This window comes from Oryctolagus cuniculus, chromosome 4 (assembly GCF_964237555.1).
Source record: "Oryctolagus cuniculus chromosome 4, mOryCun1.1, whole genome shotgun sequence".
Lineage (NCBI taxonomy): Eukaryota > Metazoa > Chordata > Mammalia > Lagomorpha > Leporidae > Oryctolagus > Oryctolagus cuniculus.
In genome coordinates, this window is record NC_091435.1 from 63,626,856 (window position 1) to 63,639,896 (window position 13,041).

Sequence of the window (13,041 nt, forward strand, 5' to 3'; positions counted from 1 at the left end):
GTGTGCTGGCGCCGCTAGGTGGAGGATTAGCCTATTGAGCCACGGCGTTGGCCTAAAAATTTTTAAGGTGAACAAATTTCATGCATTTAATATATACAGATCTAGGAACATCGTGATATTTCCTTCCCTACCCTCCCTCTCACCCACATTCTAGTCTTCCCTCCTCCTTCCTTTATTTTTTTTTAATGTTTATAATGACATGGTTTCAGTTTACCTTATAAGATTAACTCACCACTAAGTAAAGAATTTAAGAAATAGTAAGAAGAAAACACTATTCCTCAATAGTAGAGAAAAGGGCTGTAAACAACAATCAATTCTCAAAATGTCCATTTCACTGATATAAGTTGCAATTTTTGTACTCTATTATGTACCACAGATCAGGGAAAACATATGATATTGTCTTTTTGGGATTGGCTTATTTCACTAAGTACAACAGTTTACAGTTGCATACATTTTGTTGCAAAAGATAGGCTCTCAGTTATTTTTTTTACCCTTGAGTAGTATTCCATAGTGTATTTATACCATAATTTCTTTATCCAGTGATTGGTTGATGGACAGTTGGGTTGATTCCATATCTGAGCTATTGTGAATTGAGCTGCAATAAACATGAGAGTACAGGAAAACTCTTTCATATACTGATTTCACTTCATTTGGGTAAATTCCCAGTAGTGGGATAGCTAGGTCATATGGTATATCTACTTTCAGATTCCTGTGGTATCTCCATACTGTGTTCCACAATGGGTTTACTAGTTTATATCCCCACCAACAGTGGAACTTCTGAAGAGATTATGATTAAGTTTAAGATTTTCTCAGTGGCTTACATAGGTGAAAAGTATATAACATGCTTATGTATCTTCATAATATAAAAATGAGTTTAACACTATCTTCTTATACAGAGATAATCACTGTGATATACAGCCTTTCATTTTTATGAAAATAATACAAAGAAATATAAAGATCTTACTTTGATAAATAATAATATTTTACCACAGTTTTCGCTTTACCAGATGTTATATTTATTGGTTGGACAGAGAGAGAAGCTATTGGACTGATAATGTTTTATTGCAAACGTTTTCTATGGTTTAATATTTGTTTTGGTCTTTTTCTAATTTTTGTACAGACACCTATAATAAAGTATATAGCCATCTTGAAAAGACTCTCTTCTGCAGTTATATACTAAATTATTTTTTCTAGTAGTTAACATCAAGCTGTAAACTAGGTTTTATTTTGATAAGATGTAATGAAAGTACCTATTTTTACTTTTTAGGATCATTATAATCATTCTAAAAATCTCACATTCTACAAAAACATCTAGGACATACTCTTAAAACAGTAGTGCCCCAAAATAATTTCCTCAATATCTTTTTTTAGGGATTTTTAAAGCCAAATATATGCTATTAGGGCAGGGGCTGTGGTACAGATTTTTGAGCCATGGCCTTCAGAGCCAGCATCCTGTATGGGTACCAGTTCAAGTCCTGGCTGCTCCACTTCCAGTCCAACTCCCTGCTGATGCACCTGGGAAAGCAGTAGAGCATGGCCAAGTCCTTGGGCTCCTGCACCCACTTGGGAGACCTAGAAAAAGCTCTTGGCTCCTGGCACCTTGCCTTTGCCTACCCCAGGTCATTGAGGCCATTTGGGGAGTGAACCAGCAGATGGAAGATTCTCTCTCTCTCTCTCTCTCTAACTCTGCCTTTCAAATAAATAAATAATATCTTTAAAAAATGAAATATATGCTATTCTTGAAACAAAATATTTCTTAGAAAGTAAAAGTTACCTGTGATCTCATCATCCAAGAAAACTTATCATATTTTACTCATTTGAAACTATATTTATGTGTACATATTTTTCCATCTGCTTGTATTTTCTCCCTTTGAATTTTAGAAAAACTCTTTGTAAACCATGACATTAATGGCTGCCTTATGGTTTGCACTATTGTTAGACATTTATGAATATGTTTTTGGATTTTGATTATTTTTAATGTGTGAATATAAATAACACCTTAATTAACTCTATTGATACTTACTATTGAAATTGTTTAGTATATTTCCCTATAAAAGTAATACACACCCATTATAGAAAGCTTTAAAAATAATAACCATAACCCAGAGAAACACTGTTGAATACATTCTAAATCTTTATTAATTACATAGTCACTTTTCACAATCTATTATAAAACAGGCTTTGCTTCATATGCAAAACCTCTTCAGTGTTGACATCCTAGTTTATGTTTAGTAATAGGTCCTGCTATTACCCTATGAGCAGAAAATAGTGCGCCTTTTGCAAATGGACCATATTAATATACTAAGAATTTACTTATATTCCATCAATTTTTTTACAATGTTGTGTTTAGTAGGTGCCAAACATTTATTAATCTTCTGTAGGTAGATATCATAATGCTTCCCAATTCCTTTTTTTCACTTAAAATCCACAACATAAACCCTTTTCTTCTCTTTGCTAGCATAACACAACCTCCTAAAGACATCATGGCAAAAGTACTGCTGTTTTCCTCATTCTCATAACCACTCTGAGTGGTTGTAGTACAAATTTAGTTATTATATTATTAGATAGGAATGTGACCACACTACACAAAATGGCTACAGATTGAGTATCCCTAACTGGGAATGTGAAGTGCTCTAAAATCCTAAACTTTTGAGTGCTGATATCACAACACAAGTGGAGAATTCTAATCTACTTCATATGATGACTCTTGGTCAAAATGCAGGCACATTAAAAACATTACCTTCAGGCTATGTGTATATTATCTATGTAAATAAAACAAGTGAATTTCATATTTCAGCTTGTGCCCCATCCCCAGGATATCTCATTACATATGAGCATATGCAAATATTCCAAATCTGAAAAAAAAAAATCTGAAATCCTCTGATCCTATGCCTTTTGGATAAGAATATTCCACCTGTATTTCCTTCCCAGCCATACTATTGTGAACATTCCTAAATGATCACAGTGAATGCTAATAGGGAACAGGCTAGACATCTTTATGAAGGTTAAAAACCATGCTTTCTCCTGCCAACTCTGATTAAGACTCTTTCTCAGCAGTTATGTAATAACAAAAGCAGTAGATAAGCAAGTATGTTTGACTTTTTTATATTTGACCCTTGACAGAAGGCTTTATCAGTTTTGCTAGGTCATATGATAGGCATTCTTAATTATCTAATGAAATATTAGAGGGTTGGGGCCAGCACTGTGGTTTGGTAGGCTAAGCCTCCACCTGTGGCGCTGGCATCTAATGTGGGTGTTGGTTTATGTCCCAGCTGCTCCTCTTCCAATCCATGGCCTGGGAAAGCAGTGGAACATGGCCCAAGTCCTGGGTCCCTGCACACATGTGGGAGACCCGGAAGAGGCTCCTGGCTCCTGCTTTCAGAACTGCCCAGTTCCGACCATTGCTACCATTTGGGGAGTGAAACAATGGATGGAAGACCTCTCTGTCTCTCCCTCTCTTTGTAACTCTGCCTCTCAAATAAATAAATAAATCACTTTAAAAAATAAATATTAGAGGGTTTTAGTGGAGCAGTTAAAGGAGGTCAACAGTCACTCCTTTTCTTTCATACCTTTCCATGTCTTTATCTCAGCATAATACCATATCCCTCTAGCTCTGTGCAGAGATGTGGGACATAGAAGGGTAGGAGGGCCCCAGAAGAGAAAGCAGAGGAAAAGATTCTGGCAGAGCCACATGTACACCCAGTTCTCTGATCTTAGGTGGCCTTGGCCATGGCCCAAAGGATTTCACTCTGTGGTCCATAAAATAAGATCCCTTCCAGTCCTAATATCTTAGAATCCAAACAGAGGGCTTGAGACCTATTTAAAATATTTTATGAACTGCTTAAAGAGTGGAATATGCTCTTTAGTAATATGAAACATGTTGGTGTATTTTCTTTGTGAAAACCTCTCTATATATATGAATAGATATATATGAAGTGTTGACTTCATATCATTTTATGAATCAACTGATGAATCAACTGCTGAAGTTGTTAGTAAAACAATAAGTAAATGAGGATTTGACTTGTGCATTTATAACCATAATGACATCCCTTAACTATATTTTGATTACGTCATTGTATCTTAAGAATGATCCTAAAGTCAAAGTAAATGAATCACTTCACTTCATTTTCCCTTTTGGACTCCTTTTTTTTATTTATTTGAAAGTCAGAGTTACACAGAGAGAGAAGGAGAGGCAGAGAGAGAGAGAGAGAGAGAGAGAGAGAGAGAGGTCTTCCACCCGCTGGACCACTACCCAGTTGGCTGCAATGGCCGGAGCTGTGCCGATCTGAAGCCAGGAGCCAGGGGCTTCTTCTGGGTCTCTCACATGGGTGCAGAGGCACAAGAAGTTGGTCCATCTTCTGCCGCTTTCCCAGGCCATAGCAGAGAGCTGGATCAGAAGTGGAGCAGCTGGGGCTCAAACCAGCACCCATATGGGATGCTGGCACTGCAGGTGGCAACTTTACCCAGTATGCCACAGCACCGGCTCCCCTTTTGGGCTCCTTTTGCCCATGGCTTCTCCTATTAGAGATGAGTATCCTTGCCAGACTCTGGAACCCAGAATTTTCTCCAAAAACCCCAGATATTTTTCTGACTCAATCAAGCTAAAATTATTCCATTCTTTTCCTGTTTCCTGGCTCTATATAGGATAAACCAATTGATTTCTGTAATAGTAATTGTTAAAAGTAAATGCATTCCTGGCAGATGTCCTAAACAACACTCTGGCCTCAGAATCAGTCCTTAAGGCATTTGGATCTGGCTGAAGAGCCCATGAGAGTATTTTAGGCATGGAAAGCCAAGACACTCTGGCAAAAAACAAACAAACAAACAAAAAACAAAACAAAACAAAACCTAAATGAAAGATCTCTGTGAGTGAGATCCCATTGGAAAGAATGGGCCAACAAAGAAGGAGGTACCTTTCTCTGAAGGGAGGAGAGAACTTCCACTTTGAATATGACCTTGTCTAAATGTTAAAAAAAAGTAAATGTATTCCTGAAATTCAAATGAACAGAAGCCATTTATATAATTTCCATCACTGTAGCAGGTAAGGAGAAATGAGACTATTAACCAAGAGGGCAGAAATTGAGTGTTTCTATTCTTTTGGTTGTTGCTAATTCTCTCAGTTGCATCAAACATGTATTTAACTGAAATTCAAGAAACTCAAACACAGTGTTTCATGTCTTGTTTCTAATAATCAAACTATCAAACATTCTTGATGCAGCCTGCTGACCTATGAAACTTCTTTTAGGTAATGTTTGACAAACATCTGTCAATATTTCTCTTCATAATTTCTCTGCTCTTGATTTTAGATGCATTCTTTTTTAACTTTTATTTAATAAATATAAATTTCCAAAGTACAGCTTTTGGATTACAGTGGCTTTTTCCCCTGCATAACTTCCCTCCCACCCGCAACTCTCCCATCTCCTGCTCCCTCTCCCATCCCATTCACATCAAGATTCATTTTCAATTATCTTTATATACAGAATATCAATTTAGTATATATTAAGTAAAGATTTCAACAGTTTGCACCCACACAGATACACAAAGTATTAAGTAGTGTTTGGGTACTAGTTATACTATTGATTCACATAGTACAACACATTAAGGACAGAAATCCTACATGGGAAGTAAGTGCACAGTGACTCCTGTTGTTGACTTAACAAATTGACACTCTTGTTTATGGTGTCAGCAATCACCCTAAGCTTTTGTCATGAGTTGCCAAAGCCATGGAAGCCTCTTGAGTTCACCAACTCTGATTTAGATGCATTCTTTTAAAATTTCTTCAGTGTTATCTTAGTGGTATGAATGAGCAAATACTCATTGGAAGATGTGATAAAGCTATAATTCTTCCTTGTTTATTTGAAAATAGGCCTGAAGTTGTAATTTATTGGAAGAATAGCAGTAATTACAATGTGTATAGTTACCTCAAAGGCAATAACTATTTGGAAATGCAAAATCCCAGGTATGCAAACAGGACATCCCTCTTCTATAAAGAGATTCACAATGTGAATGCTTCTCTCTCTTTCAGAATAAGTCTTCCAAATGATGAAACTTATGTCTGTTATGTGGGAACAGAAATCAGATTGCAAAGTGTTGCTGAAAGTGGGAGGTTAGTATTCATGAAAGAGTTCATAAAACAACAATGATATCTATCTACATTTTTCTAAAATATCTTTTTCTGACTTAATATGACATGGGCTTCTTTCCAAGTTGATACATATGAAAGTACCTCATTATTTTTGAGGCTTTGTGTATCTCAGTATAATCATGTTATAGCTGATACCATCATTCTTGTGTTATCGGATATTTGGGCATTTCCAATGTTTAAATAACAAACAATGTTGTGATGAACATCTTTATCATATATAATAATGAGAAATTATATGAAAGGAAAGTACCAAAAGCAGGATTTCTCAAGTTTTAATTACATGAGCAACAGAGTATCTATTTGTCCCTTAGCCTTATTGGCACCAAAAATTATCAATATAAACTTTTGTTAATATGATAGCTGGAAAAGCATTGGATAGTTGATTTAAATTGCATTTTCCTCTATTATAATGAAGTTAATTTTTATATCATATTCTTTCCTCCTGAGTTTTTCTTAAAAAATATAGCTTCTCAATTCAGATATTTTAAGCTAATATTCTGTACAGATGTCCTAAAAAAGAAGCTAATGATAGCAGTTCTTCATGTACCATTCTTTCTCCTGCATAGCTTTCCTCATGCCTGTGATAATGGATGAAAAGAGAGACACAGACATCTACTTATTACGCAGTATGTTAAGTGTTTATCCTCATCCATACATAACATGGAAAAGGGATAATACATTTCTCTCTGAAAGCAATACAGAAGAAACTGGATTTTGGGTCCTTTGTATTTTAACAGTACATTGAATGTTTTAAGATCAAATTCATCTTATGAATGAGCAATGGAAAATTTATTGTGGAAGCAAGCATGAACTGGACAATGGATATTGGGTGGTAGGTTCCATAGGTGTGTACAAGTGCTACTCAGAGGTTGGGAGGTGTTAAGAGATTAATTTACAAGGAAAGAAAGAAAATAGGGGCTGAAATTGTGGCATAGCAGGTTAAGCTGCTGCCTGGGATGCTGGCATCCCATTTGGGTGCTGGTTTGAGTCCTGGCTGATCCACTTGTGATTCAGCTCCCTGCTAATGACCTGAAAAAGCAGTAGAGGACAACCCAGGGAGACCTAGAAATAGCTTCTGGCTGCTGGCTTTGGGCTCTGCTGGTTCGGCCACGTGAGGAGTGAACCAGTGGATGAAAGACCTCTTTCTCTGTCTCTCTTCCATCTCTCTAACTCTGCCTTTCAAATAAAAGAAAGAAAGAAAAGAAAATAGAGAAAATCCATCTGTGGAGTTACAAGACTAGATTTCTCAGGGCTAATCCTTACTGACTGTATTATCTTAAGCAGTCAGTTCCTCACTGGTAAAACAGAATTAGTTTTTACCTTACTAAGTGGTCATATGTTGAATGAAAACATTTGTGAAATAGGAAGTAGCAAATCTACCCATGTCTATTACTGCATTTCTCTATAGTTCATTCTACCCGCATTGCTCCTAAAAAGATCATAGATTTAAGGAATACTTGTTATTGATCTGGACACAACCTCCAATTATCTCTAATCTTTCAACTAAACAACAACAAAATGATCTATTTGATGTTACTGCCTCTCTCCATTCTTTAACATTTTTTAACTAACATGTAGTACTTGTACAGTTTTGTTGGGTATAGTGCAATATTTCACTATATTTCACAGGTATACAGTGTAAATTGATCAAATGTTTTCCATTTCCTTGTTATTATGTTTAGAGCCCACCAACTTTTTTCTTCCAGTTCTCTACCCAGTCCTAGTATGCAATACAGTACTATGAAGTGTAGTCACCCCTACTATGCTGTGGAGCACCTGAACTTGCTATTTCTGAGTTTTGGTACTCTTTACCTAACCTCCCTCTCTTTCCTATCCTACTCTTCCCATTTTCTCATAATCACTATTCCAAGTTAAGATAGACATTTCTTAAACTTCCACATGTAGAGAAAACATGTGGTATTTGTCTTTCTCTGGCTTATTTTGTTTAACATAATGACCTTTAGTTTCCTCTATTTTGCTGCAAATGTCAGGACTTCATTATTTCATATGGCCAAATAGCATTTTATTGGGTATAATATATTTTATGTTCATTTGTCCACTGACAGACACCTGGGTTGATTCCATATCTTGGCTAAAGTGACCAGTGCTATAACAAACATAGTAGTGCACATATTTGTTATGCTGGTTTCATTTCCTCCACATATATACCCAGAAGTGGTATGAATGATAGGTCTATTTGTAGCTTTAAAACAAACTGTTTACTTATTTTACATAATGGCTCTACTATGGATACCCATCAACAGTGATAAAGGGTTCCTTTTCTCTATATCTGTGTCAGAATTTATCTTTTCTTTTTTTGGTAATAGTGATTTTAACTGGAATGAGACAATATCGCATGGTTTTGATTTGCCTTTTTCTGATAGCTAGTGATATCGAATGTTTTTTCATGTGTTTGCTGGCCATTTGTATTTCTTCTTTTGAGAAATGTCTATTGATATGTTATCCATTACTTAATTGGATTTATTGTTTGTATTATTTATATATTCTGGCTATTGTTCCTTTGGTGAAGAGTTTGCAAATATGTTCTGTTATTTTGTTGGTTTCTTTTCACTCTGTTGATTATTTTCTTTGCTATCTGGAAACTTCTTAATTTGATAAAATCCCATTTGTCTATTTTGGCTTTTGTTGATTGTGCTTTGGGGTCTTATAAAAACAATCATTGCCAATTCTGAGGTCATAAAGTATTTTACATATGTTTTGCTATATCAGTTTCACAGTTTCAGGTCTTACATTTATGTCCTCGATCCATTTTGAGTTTTTTGTTTGGTTTTGTTTTGTTTTTCTTTGTATAAGGGGAGAGGCAGGGAATAAGTTGCTTCCCTCAATATCTGGATATATTGTTTTCTTGGCACCATTTATTTATTTGAAAGGCAGAGTTACAGAGAGGGAGAGACAGAGAGAGCTCTTCCATCTGCTGGTTCACTCTCCTAATGGTTTTAATGGCTACAGCTGGGCTAAACCAATGCCAGGAGCTTCATCTGGATCTTCCAATTGGCTGCATGGGCCCAAGCACTTGGGCCATTTTCCACTGCTTTCCCAGGCACATCAGCAGAAAGCTGGATCAGAAGTGGAGCAACTGGGACTTGAACTGGCACCCATATGGGATGCAGGCATCATAGAATGTGGTGTAGCTGGCTAGGCCAGCCCTTCCATTTCCATTTTTCAGAGAATTTTAAAATTTTCTTTGATTTCTCCAATATCTCATTTTTCACTCAGATGCATGTTGTTCATTCTCCATGTATTTATATAATTTCTAGAACTTCTTTTGTTGGTGTTACTTTGTTCCATTGTGGTCAGAAAAGATAGATGAGTTTGATTTTTTAAACTGTTGAGACTTGTTTTGTGGTTTATAAATGATGAATCCTAGAGAATGTTTCATGTGCTAATGAAAAGAATATATATTCTGCTGCTGTTGCATGGAATATTCTGTATAAATTGTTTGGTCCATTTCGTCCACAGCATAGTTTAATGATCACATTTCTTTGCTGAATTTTTGTCTGGATGATTTAGCCATTAATAAAAGTAAGGTGTGGAGATCCCCCAGTATTATTGTGTTCATGTTATCTCTCCCTTTAGCTCTAATGTTTGTTTTATAAAATTGGGTATTCAGGCATTGGGTGTATTTAGATTTAATATAGTTACTCCTGCTATCTTTTAGTTTTGGTTGAATGAAATAATTTTTCAATTCTTTTTTAATCTAATTATTTTTTAAGGAATACAAATTTTATAAATACAACTTTAGGAATATAGTTATTCTTCCCACCATACCTGCCCTCCCACCCACACTCTAATCCCTGCACCTCCTCCCTCTCCCCTTGCCAGACCATTCTTCATTAAGATTCATTTTCAATTAACTTTGTACACAGAAGACCAAGTCTATACTAAGTAAAGATTTCAACAATTTGCACCCCCCCCACACACACACATTCACACACAAACTGGGAACAAGTTTTACAATTAACTCTCAATACAACTTATTGAGGACAGAGGTCCTGCATGGGGAGTTAGTGCACAATTAGTGCACAATTAGTTAACAATTAACACTCTTATGTATTATGTCAGTGACCACCTGAGGCTGTTGACATGAGCTGCTTAAGCTATGGAAGCTTTTTGAATCCACAAACTCCATCAGTGTTTAGACAAGGCCATAAGCAAAATGGAAGTTCTCTCCTCCCTCTTGAGAAAAGTACATCCTTCTTTGATGGCCACTTCTTTCCACTGGAGTCTCACTCACAGAGATCCTTCATGCAGGCACAGTGTCTTGGCTTTCAATGCCTGAAATGCTGTCACAGGCTTTTCAGCCAAATCATGAAGCCTTAAGGGCTGATTCTGAGGTCAGAGTGCTACTTAAAGCAATTGTCATTCTATGAGTCAACTGTGTGGACTGCTTCCCATTTTGGAACATTCTCTCCTTTTTAATTCTAGTATTATTATTATCAGACACTTGATTTTATTTATATGATCACTTTAGCACTTAATCCTATCTATATAAGATGGCATTTTTACCACTCAGCTTAATGGGATTTGGGGTCTTTCACTTTGTGTGTGTGTGAAAGAAAGAGAGAACTGATGATGAGTTTCTTGTAGGTAGTGTATCACTGGGTCTTGTTTTTTCATTCATTAAACCAGTCTATATTTTTTAATTGGGGTATTTAGTCCATTTACATTCAAGGCTATTATTGATAAGTCATAATTTGCATCTAAAATTATTTTGTTCACTTTAAATATACTTTGTTCATTTTCTAGTTGGTTTTATTCGTTTACATAATTTTTTTAGTCTTACCTTCTGCATCTGGATGTAGGAATCCCGGAAGAATTTTTTGTGAGGCCAGTCTGGTAGTGATGAGTTCCGTAAGTTTTTGTTTCTTTCAGTTTGGAAAGTCTTCACATCTTCATTTATGAAGGATAATATGAAGGTATATAATTCTTGACAGGCAGTTTTTTTTTTCTTCCAAAAGATGTAATATACACTTACATTCCCTCTTGGCCTCTAAGATTATTGCTGAAAATTTTGCGGACAGTATAATGGCAGCTTCTTTAAAGGTGACTTGGTCCTTTGCTCTTTAAGATTTTAGAATTCTCTCTTCATCTCGCATTTTTGACGTGATATGTCACAGTGAGGATCTTTTCATATCATGTCTATTAGGCTTCATGTACTTTCCTTTTTTCATATCTTTCCCAAGATTTGGAAAATTGTTGGCTATTATTTCATTAACTATAATTTTCTATAGTATTATTCCTTTCTTCTTCCTGAGGAATTCCCAACATTTTAATGTTTTTTATTTAATATTGCCTCAAAGGTCTCAGAGACTGTCTTTACTATGTTTTTTCTTCATTTTTTGCTCTAAAATATTTCAAAAGACCCATCTTCAAGTTCAAATATTTTCTGCTTGATCTAGCTTGTTGTGGAGACTTTCAACTATATTTTCTATTTGACTTATTGAGTTCTTAAGTCCCAATTTTTCCTTTTGGTTCTTTTTAAAGATCTCTCTTTGCTGACTTTCTATTTAGTACCAAGCATTGATTTCCTAATTTCATTAAACTAGCTGTATTCTTTTATAATTCTTTGAATATCCTTATAATAATTCTTTTGCATTTTTTATCATTTTGTCAATCTGTTTTACTTTGGAATCAGATATGAAGGCGTGATAATGTTCTTTTGGAGCCATCACCTTGTCTTGCTTTTTCATCCTTGTGCTGCTACTTTGATATTTGATGTCTGACAGATCAGTTGAATCTATTATTTCTGAAAAGGGTGGCTTTTGTAGTCTGAAGGCTTTTTCTTGAAGATAAGTCTTTGAGTGTTACTTTGATAGGCCACATTGGCTTTAGTTCCTGTTGGACACTGTAATGTAGTCTCCCTGTATCTCTGTCACTGTTATCAATGGCAGTGGCAACAGGGGAATTGGGGGTATCACTTCCAGCATGGGTCCTGGTGGCAGAGGGATGCATTGTGGCTGTTCTGGCCCAAAGTCTAGTAGGTATTTCCTGCTGTTGTGGCAACCAAAGTGTAGGTTTGGGCAGGAATGACACTCTGGCCCAATGAGTGGAAACAAATGATTCTCTATGTCAGGGTGCAACTGACCTGAGGAGAAAGAGGGAGCTGGGGAAATAGGCTCTAAGTTTCAGAGGCAAAAGTCCCTACTCCTAAAGTGTAGGGAGAATAAACCCAACTGCTCTGGACCCACTGTCCACTACAGTGTAGAACATTGTTTGGGCTAAAGGACTGGGGTCACAGTTGCACCGCTGGACTGAATTGGGTTTGTGAGGTTAAAGTTCTTTTAGCTTGTGCGATGTCTGTGGGTCACTAGTATAGAGATATTCAGGGGCTTCTTTCCCCTAAGGCTGTATGAATTCCAAAAGCAATTCCATTTTCAAAATTACATCACACTATCACAGCCTGTCTGGGTATTGTGAGGGAGACCGTGTAAGTTCCTAAAGCAGTTACTATGTGTACTCCAAGTTGGTCCACTTACTTAGTACTCAAAGTCTGTTATCACTGTAGATCCCTCCTAAAGCTGAGTTCTGACATTCATTCCATAGGTGTAGTCTACTGGAGTCTTTCCACTCACTCCCCTGCAGTGGGCATTTCCCTACTTGGGAGCCAGGATTAGAGTTGCCTGTGTGTTTTGATCCTCTCATCACACTGCCATGCCAAACTTCTTAGTGCTATAGGGTACCCTTCTCTTCCTTGCTCTGTTCCAAAGTTCTTCCTTGAGCACTCACCTTAAAATGTAGTTATTTACTTGTTATTTCAGTTCTTTGAGAAGCAGGAAGTGAGCACGGAGAACTTCAATCTGATCATTGTGGCAGGTCCTATCAAATCTCTTCAGGTAGTATTAGCTCATTAATTTTTAATACCTGTTTCACAACAT

At 36.4% G+C, this 13,041-nt stretch overlaps 2 protein-coding genes across 10 annotated transcripts in view; one reads left to right on the forward strand and one right to left on the reverse strand.

Moving 5' to 3' along the window:
* Positions 1 to 13,041, forward strand: part of LOC103350624 (HHLA2 member of B7 family) — a 194,952-nt gene that overhangs the window by 161,446 nt on the left and 20,465 nt on the right. For 2 of the 3 annotated variants that reach the window (XR_011387859.1, XM_070072070.1), the window contains exon 2: positions 6,026 to 6,106. The exons of the other annotated variant lie outside the window; for it this stretch is intronic. Coding sequence is in view for 1 of the 2 variants with exons in the window: in XM_070072070.1 (XP_069928171.1) it covers positions 6,026 to 6,106 (81 nt within the window). In the remaining variant the exon portion in view is untranslated. The remainder of the gene's footprint in view (positions 1 to 6,025; positions 6,107 to 13,041) is intronic. 3 annotated transcript variants of the gene reach the window in all.
* LOC103350623 (myosin-15) overlaps positions 1 to 13,041 on the reverse strand; it is a 170,990-nt gene that overhangs the window by 15,397 nt on the left and 142,552 nt on the right. The gene's annotated exons all lie outside the window — the stretch shown is intronic.